Raw genomic sequence first — 23,896 nt, 5'->3', positions numbered from 1 at the left:
CACTCACCCAGAAATCCAGGGCTGTCCCGGGCCCAAGGAGGGAGACTTCCACAGCTCCCGGCCTGTCGCCCTCCTTCTAGAAGAGAAGCGTAGATCTCTCGCCCTCGGCCTATCAGACCCCCACTCCTCCACCCATCAGGCAGGCCTCTCTTCAGGCTCACTCTGTCCCTTGCTACTCTTAATTATCCCTCCCTTTCTTGTGTCAGTTCTTTTTTTGAAGACACCTACACTCTATCATTCTGGTTTCTTCCCAGCAGGTTTCTGTTCACCCCTACACTGCTATTCCCCTGACAGAGATGAAGCCTTTTACAGACATGGACCCATTTATATATGGCCATTAAGTAAGAGGGAGATGTTGGGAAATTGTGAGGATGTGGTTGAGCTTGGCAGGGCTTGAGCCTGAGGGGTGTGTCAATCCTGTTCGTCTCTCTCTCTCTACCGAGAGGTTGAGCAAGGAGAGACAGTAGAATCCCAAAGGTGTGCCTCCTCCTATGAGTCTCCCTGCCTCACAAAATGCCCTGCATTCCTGATGCTATGGCCATTAGATAAAAAGAAAGGGGGAGATGTACGCCAGCTGGGAAGTACGCCAGCTCCCCGCTGCTCCATCACTTAACACTGTGGTCTATTTACATAATCAGTTTTACCTGAGACCCGCCCTGCCTGCAGGGCACTGGTTTAATCCCCACTGGTTAGCACTCTCTTTTCGCTTAGCCCCCTCTCTTAGTCACACCCTACCACTTCCTTCTTGGGATGTATAAAAGAATCTTCTTTTCTGATTAAACACACACTGGATGGCCTTCCGGCTCTGCGAGTCCCAGAGTCTCTCTCCTGCGACGCTAGCCTGGCACGAGTTCCTGATCCCTCTCCCACGCAGCAGCCTAGGTTGGCTCCAGTCGAGTTCTCTCCAACCCAGAGAGCACGTGCTCGGGAAGAAGCACCCTCAGGCTATCCTGGCAACTGGACAAAAATAAGCCTTGAGGGCTGGCGCTGACAAATGTATATGACATCCAGTGGTGCCGCATGATAGAGTCATTGAGTCTTCCAAGGGAGCTCACAGGGGTCAGGCAGTGGCATGCCCAATTAAGCTTGCACCTAGCCATAGGCAAGGACCCCAGTTCTTTTTTTTAAAAAAACTTTATTTTTATTTTTTATGTTTTTTATATTTATTTATTTTCCCTTTTGTTGCCCTCGTTTTTTTATTGTTGTTGTTATTGATGTTGTCATTGTTGGATAGGACAGAGAGAAATGGAGAGAGAAGGGGAAGACAGAGAGGAGGAGAGAAAGACAGACACCTGCAGACCTGCTTCACCGCCTGTGAAGCGACTCCTCTGTAGGTGGGGAGCCGGGGACTCGAACCGGGATTCTTACTCCAGCCCTTGAGCTTCAAGCCACTTCAAGCCCTACTGCGCTACCGCCCGGCTCTCAGGACCTGAGTTCTACCCTCAGCCCCCCACCTGCAAGGGGGAATGCTTTACGGGAAGGGGAGCAGGTCTGCAGATGTCTTTCTGTCTCTCCACCTCTCTGTCTCCCTGTTCCCTCTTAATTTCTCTCTGTCCTATCAAATAAAATAGAAAGAAGAAAAGAAAATTTAAAGAAAGGGGTGTTAGATTCGCGTTGGTGACAATAAAAAAAAAATAGAAAAAACAAGAAGGAGCCGCTGGTCTCAGGACGTGCATGACGGGAGTGCTGGGTTCGATCGCCGACTCTGCTCGTGCCAAGTGGTGCTCTGGTCTCCTGGTCTCTCGCTCTTCAGAGCCAGGAAACGAAATCCTAATTGAAAGAGGAACGCCGGAACCTGTGAGAGCATACTGAGGATAGGAACAGAGTGTGTGTGTGTGTGTGTGTGTGTGTGTGTGTGTGTGTGTGTGAGTGAAAGAGGCATGGTGCTCCTTGGGGCAGAGAGCAGGCGGGGAGGGGGCCGCAGAGGACCCCAGGCTGGTGTGCTCTGCCAGCGGATGGGCCCCGGCTCCTGCTCTGGCGTGTCCATGTGTCTGGTGGCCCCTGCTGGCCACCGTCTGCAGAGTGAGGCAGTGGCAGGTCCGGGCTGTGGGCCTAGGGGGCGAGGGAGCCTGGCCACGGTGCCCGTGAGTCTGTAGCTCTGCCGGGCTCAGCAGTGCCACCACCGTCCTGCCGAAACACACCTGTGCCCTGCGTGCCCCGTGTGTCCACTCTGCCCCCATTCTGGTCCTGGGCTCCCACAGGGCAGAGTTCGGCGGGTGGGACACAGGGAGCCTGGCTATCAGAAAGCGTGTGAGTCAGTGAACAAGGCAATGAACAGATGGGCGAATTGTCTCTTCCTCCCAGAGAACGTGGGCATGGATGGAGGGATGGGGGGATGGGTGGATGGATGGACAGACACGCAGACATCACGTGGCAGGAAGCGCGAGGGCCACGTCACATGACAGGCTGTGGACACGCACCTCTGTGAGAGTCGGGGGACCGCCGCGTGTGACCCCTTGGAGGGTGGCCGGAGGCTTCTCGGGTGTTTGGGGTGACTGGATAGTGAGGGACCCGGGGTGGCCACCTTCGGAAGAGACAGGGGCCATGATAGACCAGGACAGGGTCCTAGAAGGTGCTGCAGGGTGTGAGCACTGGGCAAGGCCAAGGGCAAGGGGGCCATCGGGCCCTGCCGGGCAGCCCCCATGCCACTAAGGCCGCCCTCCTAGCTCTCACTCCACGAGGATGAGCGCCCAGCCCGTCGCTCACTCAGACACTCCGAGGAGAAGGGCTCGACGAGGCTGGCCGGGGGGATGGCTTTCCTTACGGGGGGCTTGTGGCTCTGATGGCCGCACCCTCGCCACTGTCATCTGTGCTCGATGGTGGCAGCAGTATGCAGAGGTCGCCTCCAGCGTCGGGCGCTACTTCTTCACGGAGAAGGCGCTGAAGACACCACATCGATTGTCAAAACTCCGGCGGAGAAAGCAGGCGGGAACTCACCCTCCCATGGCCCCTGGGCCTCTGCGGGCACCGCTTTCCGAGCTGTGCAGGTGACCTGCAGGGGCCACAGACCCAGTGGGTCCAGGGACGCGGAGAGGACCGGCACTGGACTCCGCAGGGTGCTTTGATGGACTTTCTTCTTCAGAGTCTGTCTGTTGGAGTTTGGCGGCTTCAGATCCAGTGGTAGGGATTTATAGTGACTGGCCGATGGAGCTATTTTGGGTGTCTAGTGAATAGTTCGTGGAAAATATTTAGTGGAGAAGAAGCCATTTCCTTTTGGGAGCATTGAGTCTCGGTCTGACTGCTTAGTCATCTGAGAAAAAGTCTGCCTTTCCTTTTTTTTTTTTTTCTTCTTTCTCTCTCTCTCTATGAATGTTGGTTGCCATTCAAGAAATGTGCAAGAAGGAATGACATTTGGATCTTCACAGAGACACAGCATCGGCGGCAGAGACAAGGCTGGATTCCAACGACAGTTGCCTTGTTTGTCGTTATGTTGAAAATGGTCGCATGGCCAAAGCCAGCTCGGGGAGGATCTGTGTAGAATTGGTGGCCCAAGGAACAGGAAGGAGGGAAGGAAGGAGGGAAGGAGGGAGGGAGAGAGGGAGGGAGGGAAGGAGGGCTTGGAGAGATGAGAGTGGTTCCTGGGAGGCCCTGACCTGAAATGGTGAGACCTTACTGGGGGGCAGGTCGGTGAGCTAAAGAGGAGAAACCCGTGAACACGCACAAGAGAAAGGAAAGAGAGCAGCTAGACCGGAAGCTGTCGGGGTGATACGTGGACTCGCAGGGAGTGTCTCCCCGAGGACTCTGGGGGAGATCTCTGGGGGGTGGGAGGGTGTGGATGCAGAACCCTGGTGGCGGGTGTGGAGCTGTACATTGTGGTCTTACAATCTCGTAACAAACTATTAATAACAAAGAACAGAATTATTTATTTAAAAAAAACCCGGTTAAGCACACATAGTAATATGAGCTAGGGCCTGCACAAGGACCTGGGTTCAAGCCCACCTGCAGGGGGAACACTTCACAAGTTCCTCTTGCCTTCTCAACTTCTTTCTGTCCTGTCAAAAAAAAAAAAAAAAAAGGAAAAATGACTACCAGGAGTGGTGGGCTTGTAGTGTAGGCACTGAGTCCCAGCAATAACCCTGGAAGGCAAAAAAAAAAAAAAAAAAAAAAAAAGAAAAGAAAAAAAGATCCCGGGTCTTGAGTATGATAACTCTGTGAAAATTCTCTCACGGTAAAGTTAACACAGGTGCTTTGAATTTTTTAAATTGCTATCATTATTTATTTATTGGATAGAGACAGTCAGAAATTGAGAGGGAAAGGGGAGATAGAGAGGGAGAGAGACAGAGAGACACCTGCAACCCTGCTTCACCACTTATGAGTCTCTCCCCCTGTAGGTGGGGACTGGGGGCTCGAACCGGGGTCCTGGTGTGCTGTAATGTGTGCGCTCAACCAGGTGCACCACCACCCAGCCCCTCATGGTAAAGTTAAAACCATGCACTTTACTGAGTATAGACCTACCGGCAATAATCGCATTTGACTGTGTCAATTAGCGGAGCCTGTCAGAGAATGGATACTCACAGCTGAGACTTAAACACAGGCAACTCATATACATTTGACCACAAACACATTCCATTCCTGCTTTTTTTTTTTTTCCACTTGGAAAATCGCCTTGGGACTCGCTCACCAAGCCAGCCCCCTCCCCGTGTTCTGTCTTGCGGCTTCAGTCACAGAGCTCCTGCTTGTGTGGGCCGTGTTCTGGGCTCTGCATTCTAGCACAGATATTTTTGAATTTTCTTTTTTTTTAAAATTATTATCTTTGCTTCTTCTTCTAGCGTTTGCCCTTCTTCCGTAGCCAGTCAACAGCGTCAGGTTGAGCCTGATGCTTACTTATTGGATAGAGACAGCCAGAAATCGGGAGGGAAGGGGGTGATAGAGAGGGAGTGAGACAGATAAGACAACTGCAGCCCTCCTTCACCACTGGCAAAGCTTTCCCCCTCCAGGTGGGGACTGGGGGCTCGAACCCACGTCCTTGAGTTCTTGTGCACTGTAATGTGTGTGCTCAACCAGGTGCGCCACCCAGAATATCGAATCTGTATGTGGGAACCCTTACTTCGCTTTATTTACTGATTTATTTATCGTGATGGTTGTGAGGGGTGCGGGGTGGGTCCACACACCCTTACTTCGCTTTATTTACTGATTTATTTATCGTGGTGGTTGTGAGGGGTGCGGGGTGGGTCCACACACCCTTACTTCGCTTTATTTACTGATTTATTTATCGTGGTGGTTGTGAGGGGTGCGGGGGTGGGTCCACACCACCCTTACTTCGCTTTATTTACTGATTTATTTATCGTGATGGTTGTGAGGGGTGCGGGGATGGGTCCACACACCCTTACTTCGCTTTATTTACTGATTTATTTATCGTGATGGTTGTGAGGGGTGCGGGGGTGGGTCCACACCACCCTTACTTCGCTTTATTTACTGATTTATTTATCGTGATGGTTGTGAGGGGTGCGGGGTGGGTCCACACACCCTTACTTCGCTTTATTTACTGATTTATTTATCGTGGTGGTTGTGAGGGGTGCGGGGGTGGGTCCACACCACCCTTACTTCGCTTTATTTACTGATTTATTTATCGTGGTGGTTGTGAGGGGTGCGGGGGTGGGTCCACACACCCTTACTTCGCTTTATTTACTGATTTATTTATCGTGGTGGTTGTGAGGGGTGCGGGGGTGGGTCCACACCACCCTTACTTCGCTTTATTTACTGATTTATTTATCGTGATGGTTGTGAGGGGTGCGGGGATGGGTCCACACACCCTTACTTCGCTTTATTTACTGATTTATTTATCGTGGTGGTTGTGAGGGGTGCGGGGATGGGTCCACACCACACCCAGCACCGGAATTCTGTGGCCCGTCCCGCCCAGTGGCGAGCACCGTTGTTCTCACAGCCTCAGTCTGTTTATTTCTGTTCTGTCTGCTCCCCCAGGGCCATGTGAACCAGGTCTCTAGATTCCGCACACGAGGGAAACCACCTGTCAGGATCTTCCATCTCTTTCCTCCCTCACTAAGCTGCATCACCTCCAGGGCCCTCCGCTTCTGTCTTTGTTTTGGAAAGAAGCCAGTTGGTCACAGCCGTGTGTGAGTGTGTGTGAGTGTGAGTGTGAGTGAGTGTGTGTGTGAGTGTGTGTGTGAGTGTGTGTGAGTGTGAGTGTGTGTGTGAGTGTGTGTGTGTGAGTGTGTGTGAGTGTGTGTGTGTGTGTGTGTGAGTGTGTGTGTGTGTGAGTGTGTGTGTGTGTGTGAGTGAGTGTGTGTGTGTGTGAGTGTGTTTGTGTGAGTGTGTGTGTGTGAGTGTGTGTGTGAGTGTGTTTGTGTGAGTGTGAGTGTGTGTGAGTGTGAGTGTGTGTGCGAGTGTGTGAGTATGAGTGTGTGAGTGAGCATGTGTGTGTGAGTGTGTGTGTGTGTGAGTGAGTGTGAGTATGTGAGTGAGTGTGTGAAGGTGAATGTGTGAGTGTGTGTGTGTGAGTGTGAGTGTGTGTGAGTGTGAGTGTGTGTGTGAGTGTATGTGAGTGTGTGTGTGTGAGTGTGTGTGAGTGTGAGAGTGTGAGTGTGTGTGAGTGAATGTGTGTGTGAGTATGTGTGTGAGTGAGCATGTGTGTGTGAGTGTGTGTGTGAATGTGTGTGTGTAAATTTGTGAGTGTAAGTGTGTGAGTGTGTGAGTGGGTGAGTATGAGTGTGTGAGTGTGAGTGTGAGTGAGTGTGAGTGTGTGAGTATGAGTGTGTGAGTGTGACTTTGTGAGTGTGAGTGTGCACACATCCACTCCTTGTGCGGCCTGGAAGTCGGTGGTGTGCCCCAAGTCCTGGGGCTGTGACCAGTGTCCCGCGTGAGGGTGACCATGCGTCTCCGAGGCCCCGTGCCCCCAGCTCTCCATCCCCGCGGGCTGCAGTGAGGGCAGGGGGCTCCCTGTCTCGGACCCGGGAACACACGGCCTGCGGCTCACGCCGGGCCAGGTGCTCACAGCCTGTCGCTCCCGTTTCAGCGTTCGCAGCGTGATGCAGAAGTATCTGGAGGAGAGACACGAAACCACCTTCGACAAGATTTTCAACCAGAAAATCGGTAAGTCTCGCCCGCTCGTCCCTTTGGCTCCCAAGGTGCTCGGTGCCGGTGGGCGCTGCCCCCGCGCGGCTCCCACAAAGGAGGGGCAGAGGGCGACCCACCACTGAGAAGACGGAGACAGAGACGGTGGCTGAGAGACAGAGCTCTGTGGGGCCAGGGATGCCACCTCGGGGCCCGGCGTGTGATGCTCGCCCTCTGCCGGGCTCCAGCCCCAGCCCTGTTGGTGTTATTTATACTGGGTGACCCACACTTGCCTTCCACTTGGGGTCTTCCATTTCTTTTTTTTCTTTTAAAAATTTGTTTTCAAATATTTGTTTTCCCTTTTTGTTGCTCTTGTTTTTTTTTTTTATTGTTGTTGTAGTTATTATTGTTGTAGTTATTGATGTCGTCGTTGTTGGATAGGACAGAGAGAAATGGAGAGAGGAGGGGAAGACAGAGAGGAGGAGAGAAAGACAGACACCTGCAGACCTGCTTCACCGCCTGGGAAGCGACTCCCCTGCAGGTGGGGAGCCGGGGGCTCGAACCAGGATCCCTACGCTGTCCTTGTGCTTTGCACCACGTGCACTTAAACCGCTGCGCTCCCGCCCGACCCTCCATGTTTCATTTCTTAATGAGACTTTTGAAGCGCAGAAGGCCTTGGTCTTGACGAGACCCCGTCTGTAGGTATATTTGCAACGACTCCTACGTTGGCGTCACATGTGAGAACGTTTTGTCTGACTGATGTCCCCCAAGACTTTCTTCTTCCTTCTAAAGGTTCTACCTTCTTGGCTCTCACACTCGGGTCTCTGTGTGGGCTGTGAGGTCAGGGCCGGGCCCAGCCGAATTCACGGCAGAGTGGACCCCCATGCTTCCGCCTTGCGTTGTCTCCCCCCGTCCTTCGTCTTGGCACATTTGTTGAAGCCTCACTGGCCGTGAGCGGGAGGACTTGATTCCGGATGTGCTGTTCACGCTGTTCTCCGTGTGGCGTGTCCCTCTGGCAGAACCACACTGCCTCCACTTGAGATCCAAGAAATTTAACATCCCACATCCCCCCCCCCCCCAAATTGATTTTGGCTACTCTGGGTCTTTTTTTTTTAAATTTCCATATGAATTTTAGGATCAGATTTTTCAATTTCTGCAAAAAAAAAAAAAAAAGTTTCTGCTGTTTATTGGCAGGGACTTTGTGGGATCTATAGGTCCATATGGAGAGGACCGGGGCCTTCTCACTGTAGGATTGCTCTCATCACCCAGAGAGATGTCTCTGGCCACACGGGCCAGCCGCCGTTCTCCTCAGCTGCCTGGTGTGGGGTTTGGTCGTAGGATTCCTGTGGCATTTAGTTCCTCGTCTCTGAGTGGTGTTGGTCCTTGTGACTAGAATTCTGTCCTTAACTTCGTCTGTTCCCTGGGTCACACCCGAGAGACCCTCAGGGTTCTGGTCTTTGCGTTCAACCAGTTTTCACTGCTTTCTCTCCAATCTGATGCCTTTGAAACTTTTACTTTTAACTCTGACTTTAAAAAAATATTTATTTATTTATTTATTTATTTATTATTGGATAGAGACAGAGAGAAATTGAGAAGGGAGGGGAGATAGAGAGGGAGAGAGACAGAGAGACACCTGCAGCCCTGCTTCACCACTCATGAAGCTTTCCCCCTGCAGGTGGGGAGTGGGGGCTTGAACCCTTGTCCTTGGTGCATTATAGCGTATGTCCTTAACCAGGTGTGCCACTGCCTGGCCCCTTCACTTTGATTTCTTAACTACTTTTCCTGCTGGCCTCAAATATATTTAGAATGATTTCAAAGAGAGTTTACTTAGAAAGGGGCACAAATTACACCTGGCATGTGGGGTGAAGGCATGCAGCTGTGGGATCCAGAAAAGAAAGGACATGTTGTATTATGTGAAACAGAATTCTCGGCCAGGTGGCGCACCTGGTTGAATGCACATGTTATAAAGCACAAGGACCCAGGTTCAAGTCCCCTGGTCCCCACCTGCAGAGAGAAAGCTTCAAGAGTGGTGAAGCAGGGCTGCAGGTGTCACTCTGCCTCTCCCCTCTTAATTTCCCTCCTATCAATTAATATATACACATATATGACTCTTTCTTAAAAAAAAAAAGAATTCTTATCTATTTGGTTGGGTGCACTTGTTACAGAGCACAAGGTCCCAAGTTTGAGCCCCTGATCCCCCCCCCCCACAGCGTCTGGGCTCTGTGTAATTTTATTGTCCCTAGTAGACTTTTATTTTCTTTTTAAATTCAGACAGAGAGATGGGGAGAGAGAGAGAGAGAGACAGGGAGAGAAGACACCACAGCACTGTTCACCCTGCGAGGAACGGGGGTCCCCTTCTGCCGTGTGTGGTGCCAGGAGCTCACTTCCCGGGTCCGTGTGAGCTCTTTTGGCTCAGTCATGCCTCCTTTCATATAATTCTCTCCCTCCCTCTCCCTCTCTCTCCCTCTCCCTCCCTCTCTCTCCCTCCCTCTCTCTCCCTCCGTCTCTCTCCCTCTGTCTCTTTCTCTCTCTCTCTGTCTCTCTCTCAAGTTGGCAGTCTTATAAAACAAACAAACACTATAATTTCAGAGCAGTCTCTATAAAAGGAAAGACAGATGCAGACATGCCAAGGGCTAAGCATTTTTTGTTAATGAAAAGAGGCCACAAAAATGCTGGGAGTTCTGAAAGGGCACAGGGTAAAAATGTTGGGGTTCCTCTTCTGTCAGTTTCCAAGGTCAGAGCTCCCAATCTATGCCATCATTTGGGGAACGATTCCTGGGGGAGTGTTTCTTCTCCCAGGCCCAAAAGAGGGCTCCAACCTACAGACACTTCCACCCCCAAGGCCAGGGCTCAGGTGAGGGAGGGAGGGAAAGAGGGGAATCTTCATTCGGAAACCGGCTCCTGTCTTATCCGTGTCTGGGCCCACAGTCACGGAGCCCCCCACCCCACCCTCTATCTAACATTCTCCGGCTGCCAGCAGCCCCCGGGGCCCAGAGGAGAGAAACCACCTGTTCTATTCTATTCCACACTAGTTCCCTGCGCCTGTCTGTGGAAGGGGCTAAGGATGCCTTTAAAGTCGCCAGTCTGCAGGTAAACACTTGACTAAGCACAGCTAATTGGCTTTGCAGTTGAAAAGGCAAGGCGGACAGGGAGGGGCGACCTGGGAAGTGAGGGTCACAGTTTCTGCGAGGCTTCAAGCTGGGGTGGGGGGGGGAGAGCAGAGCTGAGCAGAGGTGGCGGCTCCCGCAGAACCTTCTGGCAACTGTGGGCTTGGCTCTTCCTGGCCTGGCCGGGGCACGGGGGGGGGGGGGGGGGGGGGCAGTGTTGGAGCCAGCTGAGCCGGGACTCTACCTCTCGGGGTGCAGCCTCAGCAGCTCCAAGGAGGGGGGCCACTTTCAAAAGGAGGAAGGCTGGAAGGCGCTATAGGGGATATGAAGGCGTTTTTGTTTCCTGGGCTTTTTAAAAATGCAGAGTGCTAGGGTATGGATGCTTGGTACTGCTCTAAGTGGCCACCTGCCCCCCCTTCTTTTACTTTTTATTTATAGAGAGAGAGACCGAGAAACAGGTGAGAGAGACTATGTAAGGAGGGTCGGCACAGCACGGCTCCACCCTCCTTGGGGCTCCTCTGGTGCTGCCCCTGGTGCTTGAACTCTGGGCTTGGTGCTCCTTAAGGTGAGGTTCACTGGGCAGCCATCTCCCAGCCCCTCTTTCTGCCTCTCTCCCTCTCTCCCTCTCTTAACCCCCCCCCTTTTTTTTTTAACCAGGGCACTGCTCAGCTCTGGCTTATGGTGGTGGCAGGGATTGAACCTGGGACTTTGGAGTCTCAGCCATGTGGGTCTCTTTGCATAACCATGATGCTCTCTACCCCTGCCCCTCAAAATCAGTTTATTAGAGCTGTTTTTTAATTATTATTATTTTGAAGCCGTCATTCAGTTTCTAAGTTCAGTCCTAATTCTGTCTTCCAAGAAAAGTCCTGAGAAGCGATCTCTTAGCACTCCGGCACCATTTGAAAAAATATTTATTTATTTTCCCTTTTTGTTGCCCTTGTTGTTTTTCATTGTTGTTGCAGTTGTTATTGATGTCGTCGTTGTTGGATAGGACAGAGAGAAATGGAGAGAGGAGGGGAAGACAGAGAGGGGGAGAGAAAGACAGACACCTGCAGACCTGCTTCACCGCCTGTGAAGCGACTCCCCTGCAGGTGGGGAGCCGGGGGCTCGAACCGGGATCCTCACGCCGGTCCTCGCACTTGGTGCCACCTGCGCTTAACCCGCTGCGCTACAGCCCGACTCCTGGCATTTTTTTGACACGGTCTTTGGGCGCTGTGAGCAACCCGTCTCCTGCGAGCCACACGCCAGCCGCCAGCCGGTGCTCTGAGATCAGGCCGCTCGGCCCAGGTCTGACTGCTCGCTGCCTGCTCACCCAGGCCCAGAGAGGACTTGAAAGGCGTGGGGGAGAAGCGGCAGCAAAGGTGGAGTGGGGAGCCCCCGACCCCCAAGAGATAGCACCTGGCAGGGCAGCTGAGCAGGGGTGCTGTGCGGCTTCTTGAAGTCACAGCTATGTCTACCTGGTGAGGGGGTTCCGCTGCGGAGGGACCTCTCCTCCCACTGCTCTGAGCCCCGAGGGAGATCTCTGTCCAAACAGGTCCCCTCGATCTCCTGGGGCCTGTCCCTTAGAGATCCCTTTGCTCCTGCCAGTTGAGTTTGTGAGTGCCCAAGGCCATGGGAATTATTTCTGTTGTGGCTTCCACGTTTAAACCAACAAGCAGACTCAGAACCGGTGGTGGAGAGACACTTAGAATTCAATTGCTTGGGCTCGTTTCACCCATCATTGGTTTTACTGAGATTTCTAGGCTGTGCCCTATTTCCTTTGAGCTCATGAAACTCCAGTGTGTGTGTGTGTGTTTGTGTGTGTGTGTGTGGGGGGGAGTTGGCTGACCCAGGAGGCTGCACACGTTACCTGGGCTCAAAATCCCAGTCCCCACCTGCAGGGGGAAGCTTCATGAGTGGTGGAGCAGGGCTGCAGGTGTCTCCCTCTCTCTCTCTCTCTCTTTCTGTCTTTTTCTCCCCCCCCCCATATTCTCTGACTCCCTCACCCTCTGTCACACAGTAGCTGCTGGGGTTGGTGGAACCCGAAAGTACCAAGCCCCAGTAATAACCCTGGTGGCCAAAAATAAGAAAACAATCAGGGCTTTTTTTTCCCTTTATTTTTGCATAAATATGCTCAATACTTATTTATTTATTTATTCGCCTCCAGGGTTATTGCTGGGGCTCGGTGCCTGCACTACGAATCCACTGCTCCTGGAGGCCATTGTACCCATTTTTTTAAAAAAAAATTCTTTATTGGGGAATTAATATTTCATATTTGACAGTAAACACAATAGTTTGTACATGCATAACATTTCCCAGTTTTCCATATAACAATACAACCCCCACTAGGTCCTCTGTCATCCTTTTTGGACCTGTATTCTCCCCCCCACCCACCCCAGTATTTTTCCTTTTTTTTTTTTTTGCCCTTGTTGTGACCCTTATTGTCGCTGTTATTATTATTGTCATTGCTGTTACTGTTGTTGGATAAGAGAGAGAGAAATGGAGAGAGGAGGGGAAGACAGAGAGAGGGAGAGAAAGACAGACACCTGCAGACCTGCTTCACCGCCTGTGAAGCGACTCCCCTGCAGGTGGGGAGCCACCGGGGGCTTGAACCGGGATCCTTATGCAGGTCCCGGTGCTTTGTGCCACCTATGCTTAACCCGCTGCACTACCGCCCGACCCCCTCTCTACTTCTTTCTCTTCCAGCCTCTTTCCTCCTCTTCTTCCTCCATCTTCTCCTTCTGTTCTCCTATTCATTGGTGACTTAACAAATGCTTTGCAACATTGTAAGGTTTCGGGGTTTGCTGTCACATCTGCCCCTGGTGTGTGTGAGTCACCTCGTCCCCACCCACCTTCCTAGCAGGTAGAGCGCAGGACTTGTGTGTGTGTTGGGGGGGGGGGTTGAGCTTGCTGGCTGGCCCCATAAAGCTGGCGTGATGCCTACCCCTCACTCATTAGTAAGCAGATGGATCCTTAGGCCCCTTTGCAGGGGTGTTTGTGAACTCAGTGGGGCCTCCCGGTGTGAGCACAGACCCTGGGCCTTGGTGGTGACCCTGTGTGAAACCCCACGGCCGTGAGGCAGGGCACAAGGGCAAGCCTGCCCGCCCAGCCCCTCACACTGCACCGTGGGCATCCCGCCTGGTGCCCTCTCCCCCACCCCCCAGGCTGTTGGCTTTAAGAACTGTTTTTACAAAGGCCTTTGGGAGACAGGAGTCAAGAGTCTCCCCGGGATCTTCAGTTTTCTATTCAGTTCGTCTGAGTCTCACTCTGTCAGTTTGTGCGTACGGCCGTCATCAGTGAGAACACAAGCTCGGTCTGAAAAGAGCACCACCCTGGACAGGATGTGTTTGCTTTTCTTTCCCCACCAATGTTTTTTTTTTTTTTTTTTTAAATAATATTTACTTATTTATCCCCTTTTTGCTGTCCTTGTTGTTTTTTTTTATTGTTGTAGTTATTATTATCAATGCTTTTAAAACATTGCGAAAGTAATGTAAGCGACGCAGCGATCAGGAGGGTTCTGAGATTTTATTTCGATTTTATTTCCTGGCTGCTCTTGTCGTCTCCTCTCCTCCCTCCCAGCTCTGTTCTCCTGCTGCTCTGGGTTCAGAGCCTATTTAACTGGATGCTTCCAGGGGGTTTTCTCCCGGCCTCACCACATGCTCTGTGTCTAATGGATCCTTAACACCCAGGGCTCAAACCTCCCAGACCCAGTGTTTGTCAGCACAGGAGGCCGGCTTCATCTGTCTGAGCTCGGCAGGGCTGCGTCCCAGCTGGGGAGTGGGCCGCAGAGGGGCTTGGATTTGGGAAGAAGACCCACCGTTCCATTTCACGCAGTGTCCCCCTTTCTGCCGTATCTTCTTCGAGAGCTCTGGCTGGACACAGCTGAGGAAGGACCTGTTTACATGACGTGGGGTTCGTAACTGCTCCCCCCATGGAGACCCGGACCAGGGGACAGGGGAGCAGCCCCTCTACACTGGGGGCGAGACGCTCAGCCGGGACGGACCCGGGCCTGCTGGGGTGTCCGTGTGCTCCCCCTTTATTTGTAGATTTGCCCCTCTGTGTCTCACTGAGGGGTGACGTTGCTCCCGGGTGTGAAGGTCACTGTGCGTCCTGGCTGGGCTGCCCCCTCAGCGCCCCCCACCCGTGTAACGACTTCAGGGGTGTTGAGTCCGGGCCCAAGGGCTGAGTCCGTCTTCCCGTCTGAGTGCTGACTTCTTGTACTCCTCTGGGCCCCAACCTGCCAAGATGCCTGGCCTCTCTGAGGGACTGGACTTGCACAGCACAAGGCCCGAGGGTGCCCAGCTGTATGGCCTTTCCTCTCTCGTCCTGGTTGAGAATCTGAGCACATTCCATCGTGAGTTTTCTTTTGCCTCCAGGGTATTACTGGGGCTTGGTGCCAGCACTGCAAATCCACTGTTCCTGGCGGCCATTCCCCCCCTTTTTTTTCTGGTTCCTATTTTTTTTTAAATTGGATAGGACAGAGAGAAATTGAGAGAGGAGGGAGAGACAGAGGGAGAGAAAGGTCAACACCTGCAGACCTGCTTCACTGTTTGTGAAGCACCCCCACTGCAGGGACTCGAACCCTGGTCTTTGCCTAGGTCCTTGTGCGTGGTACTGTGTGCGCTTAACTGGTTGTGCCACTGCCCCCCCCCACACGGGTTGTTGTTTTTTCTTTTTTGAAAACAGATTTTTAAGAGTTTTCTTTTTCTTTTTTTCTTTTTTCTTTGCCTCCAGGGTTATTGCTGGGGCTCAGTGCCTGCACCATGAATCCTCTGCTCCTGGAGGCCATCTTCCCCCCCCTTTTGTTGCTCTTGTTGCTGTGGTTATTGTTGTTGTTGATGTCGTTCGTTGCTGAAAAGGACAGAGAAATGGAGAGAGGAGGGGAAGACAGAGGGGGAGAGAAAGACAGACACCTGCAGACCTGCTTCACCGCCTGTGAAGTGACTCCCCTGCAGGTGGGGAGCCGGGGGCTCGAACCGGGATCCTTAGGCCGGTCTTAGTGCTTTGCAGCACCTGTGCTTAACCTGCTGCGCCACCGCCTGACCCCCAAGATTTTTCTTTCTTAAGTATATACATTATAAATTGGATACACCCCTTTTTAGGTTTAATGTTTGTAATATAATGTTGAAGTCTATGGCTGGTCTCCAGCATAAGCTCTAAAATCAGATAAAAGTGTCATTTCTATTTTTTTTTTTTTGTGTGTGTGTGTGTGTATGTGTGGTTTGCAGAGCTTCTGTTGCTCTGAACTGACGTTTTTCAGATAGAGACAGAGAGACAGAGAGACAGAGAGACAGAGGGAGAGAGGGAGAGATCCCACAGTGCTGACTCTTCCTCCACTGCCATGGGGTTGGGCTCGAACCCAGGTCCTGTGCCTAGTAAAGCGGGTGCTTTGTCTGGCCAGCGAGCTGTTCTGATAGGCTGGGCCTCATTTCTTCCAGTACTTTGCCCAAGGGACCTCATACATGAACATTTGTTCCTGGGAAGAGATTTTATTTCTTCTCAGTCTGTCTTTTGCATTGTGGCCTATGGTCCATATTTTATAATAATAATAATAATAATAATTTGTTTTTGTTTGTTTATTTTTTTGCCTCCAGGGGTTATTGCTGGGACTCAGTGCCGGCACTACGAATCCACCGCTCCTGGAGGCCATTTTTCCCCCCATTTTATAGAACAGGATAGAGAGAAGTTGAGGGGGGAGAGGAGGATAGAGAAGGGGACAGAAGGAGACACCTGCAGACCCTGCTGCACTGCTTATGAAGTGAGACCCCTGCAGGGGCCTCAGATCTTTGCTGGAGTCCTTGCGCTTAGTACCATGTGCCCTTAACTGCGTGCACCTCCGCCCAGCCCCCCTTAAGATCAGTCTTGAGTGAATTCTTTCCACCTAAGGGCCATCTCACTCCCCCCTCCCCCCACGTTTGGACATGTTTTCCCAGCTCCATTTGCTGAGAGAAAGGATTGTCTTAGCACGTTGTTTTGGTACCTTTGTTAAAAATGAGTCACCACCTGTGTGGGTATTTCTGGATTCTTTGTTCTGATCCCCTGTGAGGCTTATTCCAGAACCTCTCTGTGCATTACTTGCATGCTGCAGCATCAGTCTCAAATCTGGTATTGGAAGTCCCTCAACTTCTTTTTTTTTTTTTTTGCTTCTTCTTCAAGATGTCCAGGTATTCTAGGCATTTAACCATTTTCAAGTATGTTTTAAAACCAGCAGCCAGTTTCTTAAATACAAACAAACTAATAAAAACAACCAAGCAACATAAAGCCTGAAAGACACTGTGATTGTGATTTCACTGAAGCTGGAACTTGATCTCAGGGCTCCTTGTAAGCCGGGAGCCATGCTTGTCCTGCTGTGGAGTTCAGGGGGTCTTAATTAATTTCTCTTGTGCGCACCTTGTGGCCCTCTGCTTAGAAGCCCTCTTATTTATCTTTTATTTATGTGTTCTCAAGCACTGACCTGCTCTTTGGTGTGACTGAAGATGGACTTGTTGTAAAGTCCCACGTAGCCGTGGTGTGATGTGAGCGTGCCAGCCCGCTCTGCTCGAACAGCCTTGCTGGCGCGCACACCTGCAGCGTGGTAACTTGGTAGATGGGGTTGTCAGTGTGGACAAGTGGTTGTTGATTCCCCATGGATCAGCCTCAACGCCTCCTTTCTAGTTTGAGTGACTTTTATTTCCTTCTCTGACTCTCTCGCATCTGTAAGATGGCTCCTTCCCTGATCAGTACTGAACTTGAGAAGCTTCGAGGCTTGACGGGCCGCCCTTTTTGAAATGCGGCCTGCATTTTGTTCAGCTCCCGCTGGAGAGAGCCGTGGTCACAGGGGAGCTGTGTGTGGGGCACACCTTCCTCTCTGGACCCTCCACCGCCACGTCCCGTTTGCAGAGCACCCTGGCTTTGGCGGGTGCCCGGTGGGCCCAGTCAAACACTGGTGGGAGCGTCTAGTACTTGACGGCCTGCCTTCCCGGGGCGGACCAGCATTCAGACGGTCGGCAGGTCTGTTCCACCGTGATCTGCAAAGCGGGTGCCGGTCAGCCTGCAGAAACCGCACAGCCAAAGTGAACCACAGAGGCCCACTGTCTTCTCTTTGGGGCTGCTCTTTTTTCTTTTTTAATTTCTTTATTGGGGAATTCATGTTTTACATTCATAGTAAATACGATGTTTTTATTGTATGTACATGCATAACATTCCCCAGTTTCCCATATAACAATACAACTCCCACCAGGTCCTCTGTCATCCTTCATGGACCTGTATTCTCCACACCCACCCACCCACCCCAGAGTCTTTTACTTTGGTGCAATACACCAATTCCATTTCAGGTTCTACTTGTGTTTTCTCTTCTGATCTTGTTTTTCAACTTCTGCCTGAGAGTGAGATCATCCCATATTCATCCTTCTGTTTCTGACTTATTTCACTTAACATGAATTTTTCAAGGGCCATCCAAGATCGGCTGAAAATGGTGAAGTCACCATTTTTAATAGCTGAGTAGTATTCCATTGTGTATATAGACCACAACTTGCTCAGCCACTCATCTGCTGTTGGACACCTGGGTTGCTTCCAGGATTTGGCTATTACACATTGTGCTGTCAAGAACATATGTGTACACAGATCTTCTTGGATGGATGTGTTGGGTTCCTTAGGATCTATCCCCAGGAGAGGAATTGCAGGATCATAGGGTAGGTCCATTTCTAGCCTTCTGAGAGTTCTCCAGACTGTGCTCCACAGAGGTTGGACCAGTTTACATTCCCACCAGCAGTGTTGGAGGCTAATCGGAGTCCTGTTTTGTTATTTTTTGAAAATGTAACTGAAATCTGATGAAGGTACATTGCTGCCAGCTTGGGACCCGGGGAACTAGAATCTGCCCCCGAAGCAGAACGCCCCTTCCTCGCACTTTGCATTTGAACAGCTGCGGTGAAGGGAGCAGCTTCCCCTCGGGCAAGGGCTGGGCACACCGCGGCTTCCCCCGGGGAGTGGGACGGATCCCTGACACCACCACAGAGCCTGCCTACGTGGAGGGAGAAGCCTCCCAAGGAGGACGTCCCTTCAGCTGACTGTCCCCACGCACCTGTCTCCCCTCCCTGGTCCACCCCTGTCTCCTTCTTTCCGCTCTCCTTACCTCCCCTCCCCTCCCCCCCGAGGAGCTCTCTGCCTGCAGTGTTCTCGGCTGCAGGGGAATAGGTGTGACCTATCCTCAGGCCGCTGAGACACGGAGGCTGGAGGGGCAGGTAGTCAGGAAGCCAGTGAGCCTGTGGGGATGCAGTTTTGAGCTCTGTACTTGCTGGAAACAAAGCCTCTGTATGTGAGAGAGAGAGAGAGAGACAGACAGATAGAGACAGAGAGAGACAGAGAGACAGAGAGAAAGAGAGATATAGAGAGATAGAGACAGAGAGAGACAGAGAGACAGAGAGAGACAGACACAGAGAGAAAAGTGAGCTGGGTGGTAGATGAGAGAGAGCAGAACCCACTGAGAGTCACAGGCCTCCCTCAGGAGGGGCATTTGTCCTGAGCCCCCTGGACCGCAGGATCCCGGGGAATGGGGAACACTGGGAAGGGAGTAGGGGTGTCAGAGCACCCGGGAGACAGATACACCTCAGTGAGGTGCAGGAGGAGGGTGGGTCCTCGGGGGGGCCCGGGGCCCGGGGCCCGGAGGGTTTGCTGACAGTGATGGCTCCTTTGGGCTGGACTCCAATCCCCACCCAGGGCCAGGGCTCTGTGCTGGCTGCCTGACCCATGGTGTCTTTGAAGCTTCTGGAAAGGGTCTCCCATAGGGTGAAAAGGCCAGACTCTCATCTTTGTTTTCCTTTCCAAAATTATATAAAAGACGGGGGGTGGGGGCCGGGCAGCGGCTCATCTGGTTAAGTGTACACATGTCACCATGTGCAAGGACCCGGGTTCAAGCCCCCAGTTCCAGCCTGTAGGGGAAAGCTTCAGAAGCGGTGAAGCAGGGCTGCAGGCGTCTCTCTGTCTCTCTCCCTCTCTGTCTACCCCCCTCTAAACTTCTCTTTATCAAATAAATAAATGAAATGTTAAAAAAAATAATGAAAGGTAGTATATTGAACATAAGTAAAAGAAGTACACAACAAAAATGAACAGGATGGAAAACAAAGTCAGAGCTTTAGACGAAGATTCATTTCTTCAGCCCTCAGAGCTGGTCGAGGGCAGTCACGGGAGACAGAGGACGGACGTGGAGGACACTCCCAGCCAGCTTGGTGTAGCTGCTTTTCAACTTTTCTGATGAAACACGCCTTCCTGAAAAAAAAAAAATCCCCCCCCGCAACTCTTCCCTGAAACAGCCACGGCACGGACCACATTTTGGGCCCAGCCCAAATCTCTGTAAATGTCAAAGCATCGAAATCATATTGAAAGTGTTTTTCTGACCACAACAGAATTACAGAGAAACCAAACACCAGGAAAACACCTGAAAAAAATAATAATAGAAGAAGCAGCAGTAGCCCTCCTGAACACTTGGGAATTAGACCCCCTACTCCTCACAAGCCTCGAAAGACGGAAAAGAAGATGGGGTGGGGGGCGGTTTGGGGTCCCTTGGAGATGGAGGAAGATAGAACTGCTGAGGCCTCCTGAGGTGGGGCGCCCGCAGACCCCTGACAGCACACCCCACACACAGGAGGTTGGTGTCTCCGGCCCTTCTCACTGCTGGAACCACCCGTCCTGTCCCCCACGGCCTGCACCCCTGTTTCTCCGCACCCAGCCCCCCTTGGCCTGCCCGCCCTTCTCCACCAGTCTCCTGACCCGAGCTTCCAGTTTCAGTGAAAGGGGCGGCTGCCATTTTCAAAGTTCACGTTCCTGGAATGGCGGAGGGGGGTTTTGTGGGGTCAGGACTGCCCAGTTCAGCCTGCACCCCGGCTTGAAACCACCTGGTTTCCTGGGGACTGCTAACCCCCCCCAGGTTTCCCTGAACCTTTCTCCTGTTCCTTTCAGTGACGTCTGTCCTTCTGACAGCTCCTTGTTGTTGTTTTAAAATATTTATTTATTTATTTTCCCTTTTGTTGCCCTGGTTGTTTTATTGTTGTTATTTATTGTTGCTGTTATTGATGTTGTTGTTAGCTAGGACAGAGAGAAATGGAGAGAGGAGGGGAAGACAGAGAGGGGGAGAGAAAGACAGACACCTGCAGACCTGCTTCACCGCCTGGGAAGCGACTCCCCTGCAGGTGGGGAGCCGGGGGCTCGAACTGGGATCCTTATGCAGGTCCTTGGGCTCGGCACCATGTGCTACTGCCTACCCCTCCCCCCCCCCCCCCCCCCGTTCTTTCTTTTTAACAACTAGCCTTAATGCGCCTTCTTCATCTGTCTTCCGACCGACACCTCGGCCCGCAGACTCCTGTCCCTCCAGGCCTGGCCGGGCATCAGGCCCGAGAGGAGGCAGCAGCTTTGCAGCAGGGCCGGGAGACGGTTCGTTCCCTGGTGAACGGCAGTGAGGGCCAGCAGGCACTGCACACAGGGTGGGGTGCAGCACGCAGGGACAGGAGAGGCGCAGAGATCACTGGGCCGGGCTCCTCTGCGCTGGCTGAGGCATTGCAGGAGGGCTTCCTGGGTGTGGAGGCACTGAGCGAGCGTCGAGAGGAAAGGGGTGAGAGCTCCTGGCTTCTGGAGGGCTTCAGGCCTGTTGCTGTGGCCTCCACACGTCTGTAACTCTGACGCCCCCCGAGTGACAGAGGCCCGTAGAGATGGCGACACTAGTGCCCTCGGCATGCGTTTTGAAAGAAAGCAGGAAGGAGGAGTGTGGAGGGGGCTCACCCACAGAGACGTGCCGTAGACCTGAGGCCCTGGGTTCGAGCCCTGGCATCCCATAGGAGCGCTATGGAGGGCTCTGGGGGGACTCTGTGGATGGTGAAGCTTTGCTGGGGTGCCTCTCTCTCTCTGTCTCCTTACAGTTTTCTTTCTCTCTCTTTTTTTTTTAAATTATTTATTGGAAGCCGGGTGGTAGTGCAGGTAAAGCGCAGGTGGCGCAAAGCACAAGGACCGGCGTGAGGACCCCGCTTCGAGCCCCCGGCTCCCCACCTGCAGGGGAGTCACTCCCCAGGCGGTGAAGCAGGTCTGCAGGTGTCTGTCTTTCTCTCCCCCTCTCTGTCTCCCCCTCCTCTCTCCGTCCTATCCAACGACGATGACATCAACAACAACAACAATAACTACAATAAAAACAACAAGGGCAACAAAAGGGAAAAATAAATATTTGAAAAAAATATTTATTTACTTGTTTATTATTGGATAGAGACAGAGAGAAATTGAAAGGGGAGGAGGAGAGAGACAGAGAGACACCTGCAGCCCTGCCTCACCACTCATGAAGCTTTCCCCCTGCAGGTGGGGACCAGGGGCTTGAACGTTTCTCACATTTCAATGTGCTCAACCAGGCGCACCTCTGGCTGGCCCCTCTCCCTACGCTTCTCTTCCCTCTCTCAAAAAAAGTTTTGAAATAGAATGGGGGGGCTGGTGGTAGCATACCTGTTTGAGTGCACGAGAACCCATGCAAGGATCTGGGTTCAAGTCCCAGGCTCCTCACCTGGGGTGGGGGGTCACGTTATAAGTGGTGAAGCAGGTCTGCAGGTATCTGTCTCTTTCCCTTCCTATCTCCCCGTCCCCTCTCAATTTCTCTCTGTCCTATCCAATATTCAGCGGGGAAGCAATGACAGAAGCCAGACCTTCCACCTTCTGCATCCCACAACGACCTTGGGTCCATGCTCCCAGAGGGATAGAGAATGGGAAGGCTATCAGGGGAGGGGGATGGGATACGGAGTTCTGGTGGTGGGAACTGTGTGGAGTTGTACCCCTCTTATCCTATGGTTTTTGTCAGTGTTTCCTTTTTATAAATAAAATAAGAAGCAGTGGATTCATAGTGCAGGCACCGACTCCCAGTGATACAGCCATAACCCTGGAGGCGCGCGCGCGCACACACACACACACACACACACACACACACACACACACACACACACACACACACACACACACAATAAAATCAATGGAAAGAAAGGAAAAACTTGGACCCAGGGGCCCCTCAGTGGTGGCACTGTGGATGCAGGGGCCCTGGGTGAGTTCTGCAGGCAGCACATTGAAGGGAGAAAAGACAGTGGGAGGGGACAGCTGCAGCTCTGGGCCCAGAGTGACCAGCCTGGTGCTGCCTCCCTCCCTGCCCCTCCCCTCCCCTCCCCCTGTCCCTCTCCCCTCTTCTCCCTCCCTCCCCCTCCTTCCCCTTCCCATCTCTCCCTCCCTCTCTCCCTTCCCCTCTCTTGCTCTCTCCCTCCCTTCCCCTCTCTCCCTCTCTTCCTCCCTTCCCCTCTGTCACCCTCTCCTTCCCTTCCCCTCTCTCCCTCTGCCTCCCCCTCTCTCCCTCTCACTCCCCCTCTCCCTCCCTCTCTCCCTCTGCCTCCCCCTCTCTCCCCCTCACTCCCCCTCTCCCTCCCTCTCTCCCTCTGCCTCCCCCTCTCTCCCTCTCACTCCCCCTCTCCCTCCCTCTCTTCCCCTCTCCCTTCCTTTCTTTCTTATTCTCCCTCCCTCCCCCTCTCCCTCCCCCTCTCTCTCCCTTCTTCCTCCCTCCCCCCCCTCCCCATCCTCTTCCCTTCCCAGAAGCTGGGAGCAGTCTGAGGGCTCCTCTCCTCTGAGGCAGAGGGGAAGCTGGGAGGAGGCAGGGGGAGGTAGGGGGAGGCGAGAGGAGATGGAGGGAGGCAGGGGGGAGGCATGGCCCCGTTCGTGGGGTGAAGCCATCCTTTGACTGTCCATCCTGAAGCCTGTCACTCTTTTCCTTCAGGTTTCTTGCTCTTTAAAGACTTTTGTTTGAATGAAATCAATGAAGCCGTACCTCAGGTGAAGTTCTATGAAGAGGTAAGGAGTCGCCGTCTTTCTCTCTGATGCTTTTCACTCTCTTTCTGTACTTTGGAAAATACTGAGATGACTCGCTGTCTTGAGTGCTCTCAGAAGCTTTCTGGGAAATAATTAGTAAGAGGAGACACCACAGACAGCTCCTCAGAGATGCTGATGACTCCTGAATGTCCGGGTTCAGTAGCTGGGGCCTCATCTGAACTAGCAGAGCTCAGGCCTTGCCTGCCCGAGGCCGCAGGTTCAAAGCCCCACATACACCAGAGCTGAGTGGTGCTCTGGTCTCTTTTTCTCTCTCTCTCTCGTATACTAAATAAATATACCTTTCTGAGACTTTTAAAAAAAATTTTGATTTAATAATGATCAACAAGACTGTAGGATAAGAGGACTACAATTCCACACAATCCCCACCACCAGCTCTCTGTATCCCACCCCCTCCCCTGACAGCTTTCCTATTCTTTATCCCTCTGGGAGCATGGACCCAGGGTCATTGTGGGATGCAGAAGGTGGAAGGTCTGGCTTCTGTCATTGCTTCCCCGCTGAACATGGGTGTTGGCAGGTGGATCCATACTCCCAGCCTGTCTCTCTCTTTCCCTAGTGGGGCAGGGGCCTGAGGAGGCGGAGCTCCAGGACACATTGGTGGGGTTGTCTGTCCAGGGCAGTCAGGATGGCATCACGGTAGCATCTGGAACCTGGTGGCTGAAAAAAAAGTTAAGATAGAAAGCAGAACAAATTGTTAACTAATCGTGAACCTAAAAGCAAGACTATTGCAGATGAAGATTTGGGGTCTCTGTTTCGGAAAAAGCTAGCAGGTCTGTTTTTAGGTCTATTTCACGGGGCCTATGACTTCACTAGGTCTTGCCTGAGCCTGACAGCTAACATGCAGGTGGACCCAGGTTATTGTCTGGGGAGATGGTGTCAGAGTTGGAACGTGTGCTCTCAACCAGGTGCACCACCTGGCCCAGAATCTGTCA

At 52.4% G+C, this 23,896-nt stretch overlaps 1 protein-coding gene across 7 annotated transcripts in view; it reads left to right on the top strand.

Annotated features, from left to right (window-relative positions):
* The window catches only part of GRK3 (G protein-coupled receptor kinase 3), an 85,182-nt gene that overhangs the window by 16,967 nt on the left and 44,319 nt on the right, over window positions 1-23,896 (top strand). For 5 of the 7 annotated variants that reach the window (XM_060192590.1, XM_060192592.1, XM_060192589.1 and 2 more), the window contains exons 2-3: window positions 6,974-7,050; window positions 22,855-22,928. In XM_060192590.1, coding sequence (XP_060048573.1) covers window positions 6,974-7,050; window positions 22,855-22,928 — 151 coding nt within the window. Of the gene's footprint in view, window positions 1-6,973; window positions 7,051-9,994; window positions 10,102-22,854; window positions 22,929-23,896 lie in introns of those variants that run through there. The other 2 variants (XM_060192593.1, XM_060192594.1) reach the window with 2 other exon arrangements.

Source organism: Erinaceus europaeus, chromosome 6 (assembly GCF_950295315.1).
Source record: "Erinaceus europaeus chromosome 6, mEriEur2.1, whole genome shotgun sequence".
Classification (NCBI taxonomy): Eukaryota; Metazoa; Chordata; class Mammalia; order Eulipotyphla; family Erinaceidae; genus Erinaceus; species Erinaceus europaeus.
This window is presented reverse-complemented; position numbering and strand designations above follow the sequence as displayed.